We start from the raw sequence: 20,238 nt of genomic DNA on the forward strand, positions 1-20,238 counted from the left end.
AATCATTAAAAGCCTAAATCTGACTAGGCTGTGGTTCCCTACCTCCTCTTTTGTTATTCATGGATTTGAAGTTATTGAACTCCCCAACAAGACACCACGGGTCATTTAAGTTATTTGCAATTTCATATATCCAATTCCAAATAGTTTTTGTTCATTTTTGTTCGGTGGAGAGTAAATGAAAGTGCACCACCATGTTTTGATGGAATGAACTTTAGTAACTAAAAAGTGAACCAACCTATCATTAGCAAAGGAGAGCTGAAGATTACATTGGCTTCAGTCCTAGAGAATCCAACCCCCCCCCCCCCCGAAAAACCAATAGGATCAACGAGAAAGTAATAATCATGCTTAAATCTTCTAACAATTCTTTATGCATGATCTAGTATTGCTCTGGTCTCCATAAAGAAAACAAACAATAGGACTATGAATTCTAATTCAATTGAGGACATGGTGTTGCAATCGGCCCCCTTACATTACAACTAATTAATTTCATTGGAGACTAAATTATTAATTGGATCAATGCCCCCGAACTCCTCAATCTTTGTTATTATTGAGACAGTTGTTAGATGGGTTCAGTAAAATTAATTTATTGTCCCAACATATATGCCAATTCAATTCATGTCTTGTTTTGTCTTGAACAGGTAGAACCACTATTATTAAGGTTGTGGCTCAAGCGATACCTAACTACATTATGGGTAATGTAATCTTGCCCAGAATGGTTACTAAGAAGCTTAAGAAGATATAGAGACAGTTTTGGTGGGTGGGGGAAGAAACGAAAAGAAGAAGAAAAGTTGGCATCATATTGGATGGAGCAAGTTTTCTAAAATCAAAGGTGAGGGTGGATTGGGTTTTAGAGAAGTGCATAAAATGAACCAAGCGCTATTACTATTCACAGATCGGGAAGATTGGTGGGTGAGGTTAATAATGGAATGGTATGGGGATTTAAAGCTCAATACAACAATAAAAAATAAGCAAAAGGATCCCACATGGTGGAAACACGTTATATCAATGAAAGAAGAGTTTTGTTGGTAAATTAAGGATGGAACTAAAGTGAAGCTTTTAAATGATGTTTTGATACCTTCTTTGGTTGGAGGAAAACCAATTCTAAAAGATGGTGTAGCTGAATATCTAAGCCAAAAAAACCGTAGGTGAACTGTTAATGCAAGATGGGTCATGGAATGTGCAAGTATTACAACAGTGGTTCATTACAGAAACCATTGCTCACATTGTGCAAATAAAACCAAATATAGCATTACATAGTGATAAATTAATGTGGAGGCCAAATAAGCCATGCATATACTCAATCAGGTTGGCATATAAAAGGTTTATGAAGATGGACGCTTCAACTTTTAACTTCATCATAAATTGGAAGTGGGTATGGAAATTAAAAGTTCCATATCGGTTTCAAGTTTTTCTTTGGAAATGCTTATGGAAGAGTGTAAGTGCATGTAGATGAGCATCGCAGAGATTGTGATGACATAGGGGTGACCACCATAGTACATGCAATGGGCCATTGTGCTTGTTGATGAAATCACAACTGCAGGCCTTTGCAATGACTTGGAATCACTTAAGATGACAAATGCAATCGTACATGCCTGTAATGTCTTATACATGTCACTCATGGTTATTCAAAGCCTCAACAAACAGAGTTCACCATAATAAACTCCTTATCACAATAAGCCATGTCATCACCTGAAGGGCTTTACTCCCAACATGTGACCGCAAGTTAGCATGAAAGCTCCTTAGCCAAAAACGTACCACGTGAGAGTTCTAAGGGATGGGAAATCCCTATCCCAAAAGATATTCATTGGACACGTAGCAAAACCCCGATAAAGCTTACTCATTAGGTACTTAGAGAATTGTGATCCCCTCCTGAGTAAGAAAAGCCTCTTTTTGTACTTTCTCATTATAGCTTTGGTGGTCTCTCTATAAAAGGGGAGAGGCTTGAAAGCCTCCACATGAGATTCATCTCAATAGGAGAATCCTTGCTTCCTAGCCTTCTTGCTCCCTTCCCTTGTAGTTACATTTCTCCTTCCTCACTAAGACTCATCCCACATACACACCTCCGGTCATCTTCTATCCTTTGCCTTACCACCCCTACCAACAGAGGGATAAGCCACTTATTCTTCAGATGCTGTTTTGTTAAAGCCATATCGTTGGCCTTAAAATTAGGAATAAACACAGAAATTATTCACTCTCAGCTTGTATTTTAGTGGCAAAGTGGTAGGAGCAAACCCTTTAGACTTGATCAAAATACTGAGAAGGCAGATATGTTGGGTCTATTTGCTATTGTGCTAAGGCAGACTTGGGATGCAAGGAATTATAAGTTATTCACGCTCAACCAAGGTTCAAAGTATCATTACGTATCGGCTGATACGAATCGTTCCGGGACCCTTCTAATATTCCCCTATAGTGGGTGTATCGGGGGTCTGGCCGGTTCAGGGGATGGAGGGTCCTAGACCAGCTCCCCCAAACTAGTTTTGAAAAAAAAAGATAAAAAACAAGTAACGAAGGCATATTGGGCGAATCGATATTTTGAACCTTGCTCTCAATTGGCACATGATAAATATGCAGCAAAATGGATGGTAGATGGATCTTTTGTCCCTTAAACAGGTAGAGCTGCTACAGGCTTAGTTTGTGTGGACTGCAATAACCAAGTTCTCTATGCAGTTGGGTTACAATGTTGGGCAACAAATAGCATGGAAGCAGAGTGGCGAGCAATCTTAAGAGCACTACAACTATCATTAGATAATGGATGAAAGGAGGTTTTTATTAGTGACAGATGCAAAACAAGTGACTAATATGTTGTCATAAAAAATATGGTCTTAGAAACTTATGCTCGTGTGCTCGACTAGTGTATAGACATGTTATTACAATTTCATTATTTTGATTGTTTATATATAATATAGGCAATGTAATGACTCATGTGTTAACTTATAAAGCATGTAAAGGGGCTGGTGACATATATATTGACACCACCCAGGGGATATTTGTATTAAGAACTTTTTTGCCTTATTAATGAAGTAGTTTTGGAAAAAAAAAAAAAAAGACTTAGATAAGTTTCCATGTGTAATAATCACTTACATAGCTTATGAAACCATATTAGCACTTTTTTTTATATTGAATCATGGCCTTTTGCCCCCTTGGCCCTATTTCATTTTTACTTAGCATGGTACAAGACGTTTCTCAAACAACAATTTGATAATTCTTCATTTTTATGGGTCGCATCGTTTTTGAGACTATCTCGATCAATCACCAAGGGACTCAAGCATCCCTTGTGAAATCATATTAGTATTTCGTCGCTTGATGCACATGATACTTTTTTTAGGAATAAATAGACTGCGGTTCATCTCAGAAATCTAAAATTATAGACACTCCTAATTTATTAAAATCCCTCTATAAAGCGTATCCTGACTAAATTTGATATCGATCAATCCACCTCAAAAAACTGAGCTACAGGTGAAATGAATCCTGATAATATATTTGGCATCCATCCACAGTCAGGGTTCATCCCACCTGTACGGTGAACTGAAGTATAAACACCCCATTTTTTTACTGGTCAAAGGAATATTGATTTTCATTACTTTTTCATCCCCCACTCATCGTAACGTGTCATATAAACTCTCTAGTCTCAAACCGTCCGGTCTGTTTTTCCTAAACGGCCAAAGTTTGTTCACCAACGGCGGCTAATCGCCCACGCGCAAGGCGACGTCTTGACTCCGGACAATTATGAACCGGTTAAAGTTGCTGATTATATCTATATGGGTTTATTCATGACCCCACAAAAACATGATACTGAAAAAAACTTGTTACCAATCAACTGGTATCATCAAAATGATACCAATCAAGTTGTATTTAACTATTTATCAAAATTCAACGAGTGGCTTTGATTGGTCAGATCTCTTTGGTATCATACTTTCGCCGCATCATAAATTTTCCCTATATTTATTTATTCAATTCTCAGTTCGGTTTTTCGTCACTCTACTCTGATTCCGACTGAGTTCCAATGTCGCTCTCCCGCATGGCTCTCCGCAGCCGGTTACTCTTTCAGACCACCTGTGCTTCATCTGTGCACCAAACTCATCGTTCCGTCCGTCAGGCAATCTCTTCTTCTTCTTCTTCCTTTTCTATCTTCTGTTTTTTCTCTCGATTGCGTGAGTCTAGTTTGAGTTTCACAATTCTTTTTCGGGTCATTACTTGGTTTAATTGTTTGTGAGTTAGTTAATGGTTTCTGATTCCTTTATTGAGACATATTCTGTTCTTGTGCAATTTTCTTCCTTTCATATACTCTGAGACGAATCTTGATTAGTTGCTAAGAAGATTTCGTTATTTTGGCTCTGGAAATGCGGAAAAGGTGCAGAATTTATAGCAATTGATTCTTCTATTGGTTCTGCTAGCTCTATGATCCCGTGTCATTATTATTTCATTTTTTTTTCTTGTTATATGAATCTTATGGATTTTGCTTTATTTTTCGGTTGTGTAATATGGACCCTCGTGATCAGTTGGATTAAAATCCTACATCCTGTAAAGGGCAATTCTTTATTTGAAATTATATTTGGATATTTGGACTGATTTAGGATATAGAAATTTGCTTCATTTTCAAATTATGTATTTTATTTCTGGTGACCATCTGATGTAGGACAGTTTAGGGGGTTCTACAACTTTTAGATGTGGTGGTAGGCTAGTGTGGTAAAGGAGAGGCTTTGGATGATCAAGGATGAAGAATAGGGATGAAAAACTAAGTAGACAGCCTTCTATCTACCAAAGAATGGGCTAGAAATTGGTAAAGGATAGAAGAATTCTTGCTGCTGAGGTAGGGTAAAGATCACTTAGAACTTAGAAGAAGAAATAGGAGAGAGAATTTCCAGGCAACAACCAGAATTCACTAAACCAAACTTGTTTTTTATGAATTTCAATTCCTTTTTTTAATTATGAAATCTTCCTTAAAATCAGTGTTTTAAAAGTGCAAGCATAGTTTTCAAGGTGCCAAGGCGAGGCTAGGCGACTGGGGGGTGCCTAGTTGCCTTGTCGCCTAGGCGATGGATTTTTTATGTTAAAAACATAGATCCTAGGGTAGTTCCCTAGGTACCATAACCATATTTCTTTAATAATTATTCATGATTTTCATAAGAAAAGTATAAATTTCTAATTAAAGTATAGAAAATCAACATATTCATGAGAAGAAAAGCAAGAAGGAAAATAAAATTAAAAAAATATAGGGGTTGAACCCTTATTTTTGTTATAGGAAAAGAAGAAAATAAAAAGTATTGGTAGAAGAAGAAGAATATAGGGAAGAGGAAAATGTGCTGATTACATAAAATTTTTAGTTCTTCCTTACTTATTGGTTTAGGTTTTTAAGTCTTCAAGGGTTCAATACAACATTTAGCAATGTTATGTTGATTAAACCCTAATAAATAAGAAAATAATAAAAGGAAATTAGTATATAAACACACAAAATGATTATTTTAGTTTAATAATGTCTATTTTATAATTATAATCTCAAAAAAGAATGAATAAAAAAGTTTTTTATTGTAGGAAGTAAAAAACTGTTAGGCGATTAGGCGGGGCGAGCCTCAAAGGGTGCCTTGTTGCCTAGGCATTGCCTTGACAACTATGAGCGCAAAGCGCAAGCGCAAGGGCCAATTTGCACCTAAGGTGCAAGGTGTGTGCCTTTTTGGAGCAAGGCGCAGAAATACAAAAAAATGCTAAAAAATGTCAGAAAAAAATCCAAAAAATTCAAAAAATATTAAACATAACATTAATAAAAAAAAATATAAACTTAAAATTTAAAATAAATGTTTTAAAATACCTATTATCTAAAATTAAAATACATAAACATAACAGGTAAAGCGTATTCAAATGAAAATTTAAAAATAAAAGCAAACATATAAAACATTTTCGAGCATGGAAAATCCACAATCTCTTTTTTTCCTCAATTGCGTTACTTCAAGTAACTAATGTGATGTAAAACGTATTGCATTCTTGATTCTATGAGTCACCTTTGTACCACGCCCCTAGAAGCAAGCCCGAACAAGTCCATGTTAGGGTCTTAAATTCTTATTTCTCACATAAAAAATAATGATTTTATAACTTTAATTGCCTTTAAAGAAGATATTTTATTGGAATGAATGAATGGACAACATAAGCATATAGGGGGGGTTCTCGGAGCTTCGGTAATGAGCGAAGTGAGCGAACCGGAGCGGAGTAGTATGTGGAGATGTTTTAGAGCAACCACACTATGGACAATTTGGGAAGAAAGAAATGTTAGAACCTTCCAAGATAAGGAGAGATCCTTTATTGAAGTGAAGGAATGTATTTTAACTAGGGCTATTCACTGGTTGAAATCCTTGGCTTTGTTCAACTCTGTTCAACTTTTTCTCTTTTGATGACATTTGGAGGAATTGGGCTGCAGTTGCACACACTTTGGCTAAGAAAACCAGGGCTGCAACAGTTTGGGTAACTCCTCCGAAAGGGGTTATTAAACTAAATTTTGACGGAAGCAGTCAGGGTATTCTAGCATAGGAGGAGTCCTGAGGAATGAGAATGGCAATATCATATCCTTATTCTCCGGCCTGGTGGTTATAGGGGATTCCACAAGAGCTGAGTTGTTGGCTGCAGTACAAGGAATTCAGATTGCTAATTAACTAGGACTGGAGAACCTATTAATTGAAGGGGATTCTTAAGGTGATTGTGGGCTGGTTGTCAAATCCAGACTCAGTTGTTTGGAGTTATAGGGACCGCGTTAAAAAAGTTAAATGTTTAGCAGGGTACATTTTGTGTAGATACCAGTGGGTGGCTAGGGAGGTAAATGCTTTGGCTGATTATCTTGCTAAACAAGGGTCTGCTAGGGATCGGTTATTTTGGGCAGTTTTGTAATCTTTTCTCTATGACTACTTGTAATGTTTAGGGGAGGCTGCATCTTGTGTCTGTAACTTAACGACCATGAACCAATTCTCCTCCTGGCTATTTAGGTCTTAGGAGTGGTTGACAAGATTTGTTTATAACCTTTGGCAGGCTTGAGCCCGTATCTTTATGCTTGTTATTTCCAAGATTTTATTATTACACTAGGCAATGATCCCTTTCTAACTACTGCATGAGCATGTGAATTAGATGGATATAACTGACACCTACAAGTCTGTGTGCTAATTTCATACACTAAGGGATAAATTCTGAAAGAAGGTATAACTATGTCCAGGTATTAGTTTATTTTTCTTTTTTACTATAAAAAGTATTAAAGTAAATTTCAGCATAGTTTATTAAAATAAAAAAATGTTTGATGTAACAAGTGAAAGGGAATAAAAAAATGTTCATGGAACATGAAACAAGATTTCTTTTCTTTTATGCAGTTTATAATGTTTAATCTAACTTTTTTACATTGATCTCTATGCATCTCTGCTGCCTTAAGGTGATTGTTTTGCTTTCTTGTGTAGATTGATGTCTTTTACATTCTCATATTTTAGTGATGGATATTTTAAGTCTTAATGGTATCTGAAAAGGTATTGGGTTATTCAGATAAGAACTGAAGCACAAAATGCTGCTACTCGGCTTAGTGGTTCAGGTCTCTTGCGAACTCAGGGCCTCATAGGAGGGAGATGGACTGATGCATATGATGGAAAGACCATTAAGGTTGGAAAAGATAAAATTTATTGTTTTATTTTGTTAATATTTTCTAGATGATTAATATCTTGATAGAATTGATGTTGTAGAACAGACAACATCTAAACATTGGTTGCAGAACCATGAAGAAATTTCAATGTTCAAATGATAGTTCTTCTTTAATTTAGTTGTTGCTTTTGAATTTGTAGCATATATATATATATTTCTTAATTTATTCTATGAAAAGGGAGTAAAAAATTGTAATTACAGAAAATTGGTATATAAATTATTTATCTGGAAAATTATCACTGTTTATTGTCCGCTCTATCTGCTCTCTTTAGGAAGAAAGAATAAAGACATCCATATGAATTTTTCTTTGTGAATGCTGCTTGGAACACTTATTTTGTTATACTTTCCTATGGTTTATCAAGAGAATGTACCTCAATGTAGCCCTACTAAACAGCAAATTATCAGAATATATTTGTTCCAGATATGCTTGGACTTGAAAACTGTTAGGATTGAAGGCCAAAAGGTTGTTATGTAGTTATTATGGCATGGTATTATTAAAAAGTACCGTTAAAGGAAAGATTACTTAAACTATGCTGCCCCATTTGGTTCTTAAGTGATCATTCTCTGATTGCTTCCCTTTTCATAGCATTGCCTGTTCATTAGTTTGCATTGCTGGATATTGTAGTCCTTTTATGTGTGTGGGTGAGAAATTGGTCAATAATGAAATAATTCTTGTCATATCAGGTGTACAATCCGGCCACAGGTGATGTTATAGCAGAAGTCCCATGCATGGGCAAGAGAGAGATAAATGATGCAATATGTTCAGCATATGACACATTTAGTTGTATGTATCTAAATACAACCTGCATCCAGACTTTTTTACTTTGCCAAAAAATTTCTATTCATATTCAGGAAACTTGGTTGGAATATCCTACTGAGTTTCTTAATTTCATGGAGGAATGAATTTGCATAATTTTAATACAGTGTTCACATGGATTGGTAATCCATGCAGAATTGCAGGTTTCCAACTTTATATAACTAGTATGATTAGTTGTTGTACTTTTTTTGTGCATCCCTATCCATGAAAAATATAGATATATCTAATTTATATATGTTATCTTTTTACCTATGTAGCATGGAGCAAACTAACTGCAAATGAAAGGAGCAGATGCCTACGGAAATGGTATATTGAAATTTTATCACCTTGGACATTTTCTAGTACTTCATTAGTCAGTATATCTGGTAAACTCTTGGAAATCCTAACAGCATACTGTGCATCATTTTGTTCAGATTTGTTTAGACATTTTTGTTTAGATTTTGCCATTATCATCCCATTTTCTCATGCCTGTGCCCAAGGTTTTACTATGGCACTAAGAGATGGCCTCTATATTGATTTTATACATATTATTAAAAAATGAGACAATGGTGGTGTTGAAATGTCATTATTCTGTATGTTTAGTACCACAGGTGTACTTTGGTACTTTCTGCCTTTTTTATTTTTAAGTTGTGTTGCCCTAGTATAAATGATAAAAAGCTGGCGCCGCCAGCACCTTTTTTGAGACTCCAAATCTCTGCCTCTCTTCTCTCCTCTCTTCCTTTCTTCCTTCTTCTCTGGATAACATGGTATCAGAGCAGGACTGTTAGATCTGAAAGAAGAGATCGAGCAAACCTTTTCTATCTTCTCCCTTTGCCAGATCCAGATCCAGATTCAGATTGGACTGAAGTACTCTCTCTCCTTTTCTCTTTTTTTTTTTTTTTAAAATTTTCTGGTCGTGTGCCAAAACAGAACCTGTAATAGGTTCAGTCTATTAATATGAGGCGAGCAACCCCTCTTCTTTCCTTTTTTGTGGGATCTGTTGATCCTTGTAATAGACTGTAGGTCGGTGATGACCTTTATATGCTGCGACGGCAGCCTTCTGGTGAACTTGTAGGTCAGGGGATGACCTGTATATGCTGCAACAGCAGCCACACTTGATTTGTAGGTTAAGAGAGGACCTGTATATGCTGCTACAGCAGCCATACCTGATTTATGGTGGGCCAGTGATGACCTGTGAGTTCAGTAATAGCAGCTGTTTTTTGTTGAGGAACTGATATTTAAACGAGGGGAGTGGTTGTCTCTAATTCCCTAGTGCAATTTTTTTTATTGGGGTGTTTGGCTGCTTCTATTTGGTCCTTGTGTTTAGTCGGAGTGTAACCTGAAGTTGTGATTATGAGTGGTGAAGACTCTGCCACATCTGGAGTCCCCTCAATGTAGAACGGAACAAGTGGGGGTATAGATTTATCCTTCCCTATGGCTGTTATACCCCTAGATGGTTTGAGTTATTTAGAATGGTCGAGGGGGATCAAGTTATACATTACTGCAAGGGGAAAAATAGGGTATATAAATGGGAGATCTAAAGAACTAAATTCTGGTAGTGCTGAGTATGACAGATGGAACCAGGAAAATGGCATGGTTATGTCCTGACTTTTGGTGTCTATGCAACCTCAAGTGAGAAGGAACTTTATGTGGGCTGAAATGGCTTATGAGATTTGGGAGTAGGCAAAATCGACCTATTTTGAACTGTCACTATGCAAAAATCTATCTGTTACAGGCAGAACCATCCACTTGTAAACACGTGGAGAGGAACCTTTCTATGTACTATTCAGATTTGACCTCTGTCTGGAAGGAGTTAGATCACTATCAGAGTGTAGATTGGAAGTGTGATGAAGATGCAAAAGCATACAAGAAGCTTGTTTCCCTACAAAGAGTGTTTGCATTTCTCCATGGTTTGAATCCAGTATATGAATTTGCCAGAGTCTAGATCCTAGGCAATAAGGATCTTCCATCTGTCTAGGAGGTTTTTGCATTAGTACAATCAGAAGAAAGGAGAAGAAATTTATTGAACAGCTTCGGAGGGGATGCAATTGTGTTGGCAGCAAAAGGGAATGTTACTGTAGGTGGGGGAATTTTTTTTAAGAAGGGGGACCCTCAAAAAAGGGTGGAAGACAAAGACAAACTATGTTGCACCCATTGCCAGAAACCCCGACACACCTGAGAAACATGTCGGGATCTTCATGGGAAGCCCAAATGGGCCCAGGAATTAAGCAAGAAGCAAGGTTCAAACCTGAACGAGAAGTCATGACAGTAAGGTCCAAGAAAGTTCACCACAACAAATATGGCTTCTCAAGAGAATCAACCCCCTACTATTGCTATGACTTAGACACACACTTCTGGTTTTGACTCGAGGAAGGATATTCTCAATTCCTTCCGTGACCATTTGGAACTCTATGGTAGAGCAATTCATCAGATGGATTCTTCACCTCCTTCAACTTCATTTGCGTCTACATCAGGTAACTCTGCCACGACTTTCCATGTATCGTGTCATCGCCTTGACTCTCCTTGGATAATTGATTCTGGAGTGTCAAAACATATGATTGGTAAGTCCACTTATTTCCAAACCTACCACCTCCTCTCTAGAATAGACAAGGTGAGGCTAGCTGATGGTGCATATTCTACCATAGCTGGTCAAGGAACCATTTCTCTTCCCTTTGGCCTCACCCTGACTAATATCTTACATGTTAAAAAATTCCCCATTAATTTGTTCTCTGTTAGTAGTATCACTAATTCTTTAAATTGCTTATTAACCTTTTTCCCTTCTTATTGTGTACTCCAGAATTTGGCATCGGGGAAGACAATTGGTAGAGGGCGTATGGTGGATGGACTCTACATGCTAGAGAATAAGGCTGGTCTTACAGTCACATAATCTAAGAGTCAGTCTAGTACAAGTCAAGTCTATTTATGGCACAGTCGTCTCAGTCATTTGCCTTTTGAGTCTTTAAAATTGGTGTTTCCAGAGTTGTTTAAGTCAGTGTCAGTGTCACAGTTTACATGTTAAACTTGTCAATTTAGTAAGCATTGTAGAACTCATTTTTCTTTAAAGAATAATAAATCTGAATTTCCTTTCCATATTATTCATTCTGATGTTTGGGGCCCTATTACTTTACTGTCTGAGAGTGGCTACAAATATTTTATTACCTTTATTGATGATTACTCTAGATACACATGGATATATCCCATGTGAACCGGGGATGAAGTACCAAAAAGTATCCAAGATTTCCACCAAATGATCTTCACCCAATTTCAAACTGAGATCCAAATTTTCCAATCCGATAATGCAAAAGAATATTTTCATAATGACCTCACGGAATTCTTTGCTTCGCATGGATCACTTCACCGTAACTCCTATGCCCGAACACCACAACAAAATGGTGTTGCTGAAAGAAAGAACCAACACCTTCTTGAAGTGGCCAAGGGTTTACTCATCCATATGAATGTCCCAAAACGTTTTTGGATTAAGGCGGTCCTTTGTGCTATATATTTCATTAATCATATGCCTTCTCGCTGGTTAGAGTGCAAAGCCCCACATCATCTTATTTTTCCCAAGGTTCCTCTTCTTTCTATTCCTCCTCGTGTGTTTGGTTGTTGTTGCTTTGTTCAAAATTTGACTCCCACTCATGGAAAATTGGATTATCGTGTTATTCTTTGCATCTTTTTGGGGTACTCCCTCACTCAAAAGGGGTACCGATGCTTTGATCCCGCCTCCTGGAGATATTATATTTCTATGGATGTCTCTTTCTTTGAGAGTGAGCCTTTCTTCCCTGTTTCTCCTCAGGGGGAGTGTAGAAATGAGGAGAAACTACTTCAGCTGCCTCCTATTCCTAATCCTCCTCCCTTTTGTGTTTTCTTTCGACGTCACAAAGGCTAGCCAAGTTCAAGAGCTGTGGAGCATCCAGAAGCTGTACCACCAATACCATCGAACTCTCCGGGGTTGGATCCTTCCCAACCAGGTGCCTTGGTTCCCATTGATGTTCTTGACTCTATTTCCATTGATACCTCTATTGCTGATGACCTTAACCTTCTTATTGCTTACCGGAAAGGTGTTAGGTCTTGCACCACTAAACACCCCATGTCCTACTTTGTTTCCTATGAGAACATTTCACCTTCCTTTAGGGCCTTTCTCTCTTCCATTGACAATGTTCCTATTCCTAAGAATGTGGCAAAAGCTCTTTTGATACATGAATGGGATAGATGCTATGAAGGAAGAGATTAATGCTTTACATAAAAGTGGTACATGAGAACTTGTAGATCTTCCTAAAGGGAAGGAACCAGTTGGATGTAAATGGGTTTTCACGGTAAAACATAGGGTTGATGGCACAGTGGAGCGGTATAAAGCTCATCTAGTAGCAAAGGGGTTTACACAAGTGTATGGAGTGGATTATGTAGAAACTTTTGCACCCGTTGCTAAGATGAACTCTATTGGAGTTCTTTTCTCCTTAGCTGCTAATCTTGACTGGGAACTTCATCAAATTGACATCAAGAATGCATTCTTAAATGGTGACCTTGAAGAGGAAGTATACATGGTTCAACCCTTTGGTTTACGAGCTCAAGGTAATGAATAGAAAGTGTGCGGGTTAAAAAAATCATTATATGGCCTGAAACAATCACCGAGAGCCTGGTTTAGTAGGTTCCATGTAGTAGTTCAGCAAAGAGGATACAAGCAGTGTCAATCTGATCACACACTGTTTGTGAAAAGAGGGGAAGGAAGGATTGCAACATTGATAGTATATGTTGATGATATAGTTATCACTGGTGATTGGAATGATGAAATTCAAAAGTTGAAAAGTTTCCTTGCTACCCAGTTTGAAGTGAAGGATCTAGGTCCTCTAAGGTACTTCCTTGGGATTGAAGTGGCCTTCTCACAAAAGGGTTTCTTCATTTTCCAAAGAAAGTATGTCCTAGATCTACTCCAGGATACATGAAAATTGGGAGTGAAGCCTATTGATTCCCCTATTGATCCTAACTTAGGAGATTGTCAAGGTGAACCCATTGAGGATGTGAAATAGTTTCAGAGACTTGTAGGAAGATTGCTATATCTTTCTATGACTCGACCAGACATTGCTTATGCAGTGGGTGTTCTTAGCCAGTTCATGCATGCTCCTAAGACTACCCACCTTGAAGCAGTAGAAAGAGTTCTCTGATATCTTAAGAAGTTCGCAGGTGCAGGCTTGTTGTTTCAAAAGCACGGTTATTTGAAAGTTGAAGTGTATACCGATGCAGATTGGGCAGGATCCTTGAATGATCGGAAGTCAACAAGTGGCTATTGTACCTTTATAGGAGGGAACCTAGTCACCTGGAGAAGCAAAAAGCAGAATGTGGTAGCTAGGTCTAGTTCTGAAGCTAAATATCGGGCAATGTCTCATGGAGTGGCCAAAATTATGTGGCTAAAGAATTTGTTGAGTGAGTTGGGCTATCTAGTTGATGGACCTATGACTCTTTACTGTGATAACAAAGTAGCCATAAACATCGCTGCTAATCCTGTGTTGCATGATAGAACTAAGCATATTGAACTTGACAGACATTTCATCAGAGAAAATGTTGTCACGAGGGAAGTGTGTACTCCCTATGTCAGTTCTGAAGACCAACTTGCAGACATCTTCACAAAAGGGTTACATCACTTGCGACATTATGATTTATGTGACAAGTTGGGCATGATTGATATCTATGTCCCAACTTGAGGGGAAGTTTTGAAATGTCATTATTCTGTATGTTTAGTACCGCAGGGGTACTTTGGTACTTTCTTCCTTTTTTTATTTTTTAGTTGTGTCGCCCTAGTATAAATGATAAAAAGCTGGCACTGCCAGCACCTTTTTTGAGACTCCAAATCTCTGTTTCTCTTCTCTCTTCTCTCTTCCTTTCTTCCTTCTTCTCTGGGTAACAGGTAGTTCTCTAAACTTGGGAATTCATGGCCTGTCAAGAGTGGGGGAGGTGTTTAGGGATGGTAATGGCAGAACCAAGGCACTGTATGTTCTTGGGACCAATTGGAGTTGGAAAATCCTTAAGAGCAGAACTTCTGACAGTGTTGCAAGAGCTGACCTAACACAGTCAATAAATATGTTAAAATTAATGATAGAAGGGGATTACAAAGTGGTGATCAGCTGGGTAAACAATAACAGCCAGGCAATTTGAACATATAGACATGTTAGCAAGGAGGTAAGATGCTTGTTGAGGGGAATGAAGGTATAATTTCAGTGGGTCAAAAGGTCAGCAAATGGAATGGCTGATACATTGGCAAAGTTAGTGGTAAATAGGTGGCAACTTTTCTGGGCTGAAATGTAATGTTTATACTAAGTAAAGGAATAGGTGGAGTATGTCCAGCCTATAAAGTGGGCACATGTTTGATTCTTTACAAAATGCAATTAAGTTTCTAATAAAAAGAAAAGAAGAAAAACTTAGAACTTCAAGGCTAATTCGTAAGAAACTCTAATAACTCATTAGAAATCCTAGTTAAGATTACCTAAATATAAGGAAACCAGAAATCACTAAAAATAGTAAATCATGATGGAATTTCAGTTTGTGGGTTGTGTTGGGGGAATTAGGCTCTTTTACTGCTAGAGCAAGAAACAAAATCAAATAATTGTTTTTAACCAGCATACCTTTTGGGTATGTGGGTTCTAAACCACTGTTCGTGTTTTTATCATTTGGGAAAAGATTGGAGGTGGAGAGGTTAATTTCTGATATTGAGTTCAGTGATAGGGGAGATAGGGGAAAAATCCCAAAATAAGTGTGATTGGTAAGAAGAGGGTTGTAACTGCTTTGGTAGTAGCTATGAAAATCATTTTTATTGGAATGTGAGGGAGATAGGGAGTGCTAGGAAGAGGAGGGTAATAAAAGATCTACTTAAAGAGAAACCTGACATTGTGATGTTATAGGAAACTAAATTGTTGGATTTGAATAAAAGTTGGTTTAAAAGCTTTTGGAGGTCTAGTGGTGTAAGCAGGTCTTCAACACTCTTGTGGGGAGCCTTAGGGGGAATTGTCACACTTTGGAAGGATGAAGTAGTGGAACCTTTGGAAGAATTGATAGGCAAATTTTTTGTCTCTATTAAATTGAAGTCTGTGGAGGATGGTTTTGTTTGGGTATTGAGAAAATATGGTATTATAGAAGCATAGAACAATCCAGGCTGACATCTATGTAAGCCAAATTTCACAACTACTAAATTGAACTTTGCCAAACCAAGAACGTGGAAACTGTTTTAGACCATACAATGCCTTCTTAACATCTAACTGATATAAGGGCCAATGATTAGTTGTAGTCAAGGAAATAACCATATGGAAAAATGTGACCTTAGCAACTAGAGAGAAAGTCTCATCAAAATCTACACCATAAGTTCGAGTAAACCCTTTAGCAGCCAAACGAGCTTTAAGTCTATCCATTGTACCATTACCATTAGGGTTAAATTTCGCAGCATACACTTACCTACATCCCACAGGTTGCTTACCAGAAGGGTGAAGAATGGAATCCCATGTGCCGTTTTGATGAAGTGCCAACAATTCTTCTTCCATAGCTGTCCACAACTTAGGATTAGACAAGGCTTACTATAGGGATTAAGGGATAGAGATCGCAGAAAGGGAGGTAACAAAAGCAAGGTCAAAGGTGATAATAACTGATAAGAAACGAAGTGCTAATAGTGTGCGTACTACAGGATCACTTACCTTTTTGAAGGGAAATGGGCAGATCAAGGTTTGTAGGTGGCTGCATGACTTGAGTAATAGTAGTAGTAGAGGGGTTGCAAGACCTATAGATAGCAAGGGGGAAGATGTTGGAGTTGAAGCTAGTCGCATGGAGTGAACTCATGAAAGGTAACATCAACGCTAACAAAGTGATGATGGAGAGGACTGTAACATTTGTACCCTTTTTGAGCTTTTGAATATCCTACGAAGTTACACTTTACTACACAGAGTTCAAGCTTGTTATGTTGATGATCAAAAAGATGGGAAAAGCAAATATATTAAAACATATGAGGTGGTAAAGCAAACAAGAGAGCATCAGGAAAAGTACAAAAAGAGGTATCTTATTATGAAGAACTGATGAAGACAGTTAATGAGATAACAAGCAGTTAGAACAACATCACACGAATAAATTTTTGGTGCATGCATTTGATTGAGGAGGGCCCGTGTAACTTCTAGAAGAGGGCAGTTTTTGTGTTCAACCACACCATTCTGCTTTGGTGTATCAATACAAGACGTCTGATGTATGATTCTGTGCTCATTATAAAATTCAATAAATGGTGAAGACATGTATTCTTTAGCCTTATCAGATTGGAGAACACAAATAGTAGAGTCAAATTTGGTTTTTATTTCCATAAAGAAAGACTTGAATACAGAAAACAATTTGGGCCTCTCATTTAACAAATAATATAACCAATTAACTCTAGAGAAATCATCAACAAAAGTAAGACACTACAAGACATGGACCTCAAACATCTGATTGAACTAAATGAAAAGGTTTGGACAAACGACTCATAGCCTAAGGAAGAAAAGTAGCCTGGTAATGCTTGCTAAGCTGACATGCATCGTACTCAAATCTAGTGTTGGATGGAAACAAAGAAATCATAGCATGAAGAAGAGGACTGTAAGGCAGTAGGTCCTCGCCACCTTGCAAATAGTAAAGGCCAATTTTTGTTAGTGGTGTGGCCACCAAAAGACAAATATATTCTCTTGCATCCGAAACCAATTTCCACGTTGACACACTTGAGGCTGTAGCACCCATGGGTAAGCCCAAGCAGCCAAACCCCAAAAAAAATTTCCCAATTTGACAATAAAATGCAGCAGCACATCTTAAAAAATTTCCTGACTTATATTTCCAGTCCCAATCATTACACTTTTAGAAAGATTGATCTTCAAACCTGAGCTCCAACCCCAAATGTAAATAGTAAGCACACGTTTGGGAGGGCTTTCATGCTATGGATTTTGGATGTGGGAGGTGGCTCAGCTGGACTGCCTATAAACTATGTTGGTTAAAAAACTGGAAGGCCAACGTTAGTTGTCTTTTAGCCAAAACCGGGAAAGCCCAATAGCTTTACCATGATGCTTCTTTTAGTGGCTTCTCCAAGGCGGCTCAACAAAAGCAACTCAACCAAAGCTTCAGCCCTCCCAAATGGGTCCTAAAGTTACTGGAGCATCAAAAGCTTATCTTTTTTGGTGGGGTACTTGGCACTTTTGCATTGTACATTCTAATCTTTTCACCTAATTTAATAAAATTGAACGGTTCATGATAAAACAAACACATGTTGTTCTTTAAGCCTGACAGCATTTCAAGACCTTTTAAAATAGCTCTATGATGTTGTATCTGATCTACTGAAGCATAAAAAAAGACCACGATCAACATATTCGGGTGTCTTTACTGCTACGGAATGATTAGTTTATCTTTTGACTTGGTTAGTTGGTCATTTGTAGTACAGTTAATTTATCTGCTGAGCTAGTTTTTATGTTCCCTATACCTGTTTTTACCATGAGTACTAGTTACTTTACATGAAAGGGTTGTAAATTTCAATTTCAAAGAAAAAAAAAAGGTGAGAAGCTTCTGAAAATTCTCTCTTTGGTGTTTGAAATTATATCATGTACAGATCAATCGGAAAAAAAGAAAAGAATTATATCATGTAGAGCATTTAAATTGCTGAATTGTCATTTCGTGCATTAATCCTGTTTATTGGTATACACTTAGGAGTTATTTTTGAGAGATTGTATTTGTTAAAATATGGATATGATTGATATTGTTTTCTCCAATGCAACTTAAGGTATGATTTATTAATTGCCCACAAGGAAGAGCTTGCACAACTTATAACACTAGAGCAAGGGAAACCTCTGAAAGAAGCCGTGGGTGAGGTATGCCATTTTTTCATTACGAGAAATGAGATTTCCTGTTTGGACTGCAGATTGTTTGCTATCAAGGAGTGGTCTTTAATGTCTGTTATTATGCATATTTACCTTACAGGTTAGCTATGGAGCCAGCTTTATTGAGTTCTTTGCTGAAGAGGCAAAACGTGTATATGGTGACATCATTCCAGCAACACTATCTGATCGACGGTTATTTGTTATAAAGCAGGCAAGTATATTGCATGCTTTACTTTTCAGATTTGATTTATTATATCTGCTTGTTTCCATAATCCAACTTCTTTAACATTGAGAAATTGAAGTTATTCTGAAGTAAATGTTTTCATCAATAAATATCCTTAAAAAAATTTTCATCAATTAGTTATTTAATTTGGACTAATTCTATGTTCCGTAATTTTCCTGTTATATTATAATTAGTGTGATGAGGGTGTGTCCATGAGAAGATGTTCAATTATATGTAAATTGGTTAGCATGTATAGGCTAATCCTCCTCCAGAAAACCAATTAGGCACTCAGCTTTTTCTACACAAAAGAAGCCCTTTCCGATATGTGAAAGCCATCTGGGATTGAGCTTACCTCTCATCAAACCCCTTACTTTTGGACTTCAATTGATGCTTGTAATTCTTTTTATTATCAATGAACTTTACAAGTTCCCATGGTTACTACCCCAAACTTTACTCCATCTAATAGTATTAGTGAAATACCTTTTGATTGCTAGGATGTAAGTTAAAGTCTCTTGGCAAGGAGTTATAAGGTTACTTCTCCTAACTTCTCTAATTTAACCCTAATTCACTCTTACATATGGGTCTTAGTTCAGCCTTTTGCTATACTGATTTGCTTTACTTTCTTTTCCTGCTTTTTTGATATATACTTTCTCTTGCTACTTCACAATTTCAATCGTTCTAATCAATCCTGGTAGTCGTTTGGCAGATATGAATATTCTTTTCCAATCCTCAGGTTGAATTTATATCAGGGCAGAATTGAATGTGGAGGTGGAATTGAGGGATCAATTCCTCAAGTCTCCAGATTATGCTGTTTGAAACCATTTTGACTGCAGAGAATATTCAGAAAAAGTGTGGATTTTGATCCTTCAAATACCCTTCCTTTTCTCTCAGGACTATTATTAACTGCTATGCTAGAGCCTAGTTTTAGTCTCATGTTCTATTAATTATCTCTAAAGGAATATTTCCATTTCTTTTTGCTCCCATTTATAGATGATCCTCAAAATTCGTGGAGAGTTGTCAAATTATGATCTCATTAAGCACATCGAATGTTGAACTGAATACTTGGATTCATCCTGAAGTCTAAATCTGTGAACTTAAAGAACAGTTTCATCATCCCTTGGAGCCTGGAAAAAAAATATTCCTGATTTTGTTTGTTTTCTGCCATCTAAACCCTTCAGTGTCTCCCTTAATTTGATTAGCATATTGTGCTCAGGTGAATTTGTTTGCCAGTGACTTGTCTGTCCATATAATTAGATGAAGAGGAGCCTATCCCTCCTTCCTTCCCTCCCAGTGTTTGTTTTCCCTTAGGTCCCCATGGGTTTCAATCCAATTCGGTGATTGGAATTATAGAGTTCATTTTTTGATCTTAATAGTTTGATAATCTTGCTACATATGTTTTTCGTATCAATACTAACAGAATCTTGATTTTGAGCTCCCATGTTGTTTCTTCTATCTCACTGTGGACATATTTTCTCCTTAACTTGGTAATATCATGATGAACCATGTTTCTTATTCTCTAGTTATTTAACCTATGGTCATTGATATACATATCTTGCAGCCTGTGGGTGTTGTTGGAGCAATTACACCCTGGAACTTTCCCCTGGCTATGATCACTAGGAAGGTATGTTAAAGTGTATACCAGTTCGTTGTGACATGGTACCTATCTGCATTTAGGATATTTGCAAGCACAGATGCCTTTA

General features: G+C 37.3%; 1 protein-coding gene across 1 annotated transcript in view; it reads left to right on the forward strand.

Moving 5' to 3' along the window:
• Positions 1–3,817: 3,817 nt before the first annotated feature.
• ALDH5F1 (aldehyde dehydrogenase 5F1) overlaps positions 3,818–20,238 on the forward strand; it is an 84,100-nt gene continuing 67,679 nt past the window's right edge. Inside the window, exons 1-7 of the mRNA XM_088958834.1 lie at positions 3,818–4,096; positions 7,510–7,623; positions 8,347–8,446; positions 8,737–8,785; positions 18,219–18,306; positions 18,416–18,526; positions 20,097–20,159. Of these exons, the coding sequence (XP_088814960.1) occupies positions 4,004–4,096; positions 7,510–7,623; positions 8,347–8,446; positions 8,737–8,785; positions 18,219–18,306; positions 18,416–18,526; positions 20,097–20,159 (618 nt within the window). The 5' untranslated portion in view covers positions 3,818–4,003. The remainder of the gene's footprint in view (positions 4,097–7,509; positions 7,624–8,346; positions 8,447–8,736; positions 8,786–18,218; positions 18,307–18,415; positions 18,527–20,096; positions 20,160–20,238) is intronic.

This window comes from Nelumbo lutea, chromosome 8 (genome assembly GCF_056320005.1).
Source record: "Nelumbo lutea isolate HS-2025 chromosome 8, American lotus-T2T, whole genome shotgun sequence".
In the NCBI taxonomy this organism is placed as follows: Eukaryota; Viridiplantae; Streptophyta; class Magnoliopsida; order Proteales; family Nelumbonaceae; genus Nelumbo; species Nelumbo lutea.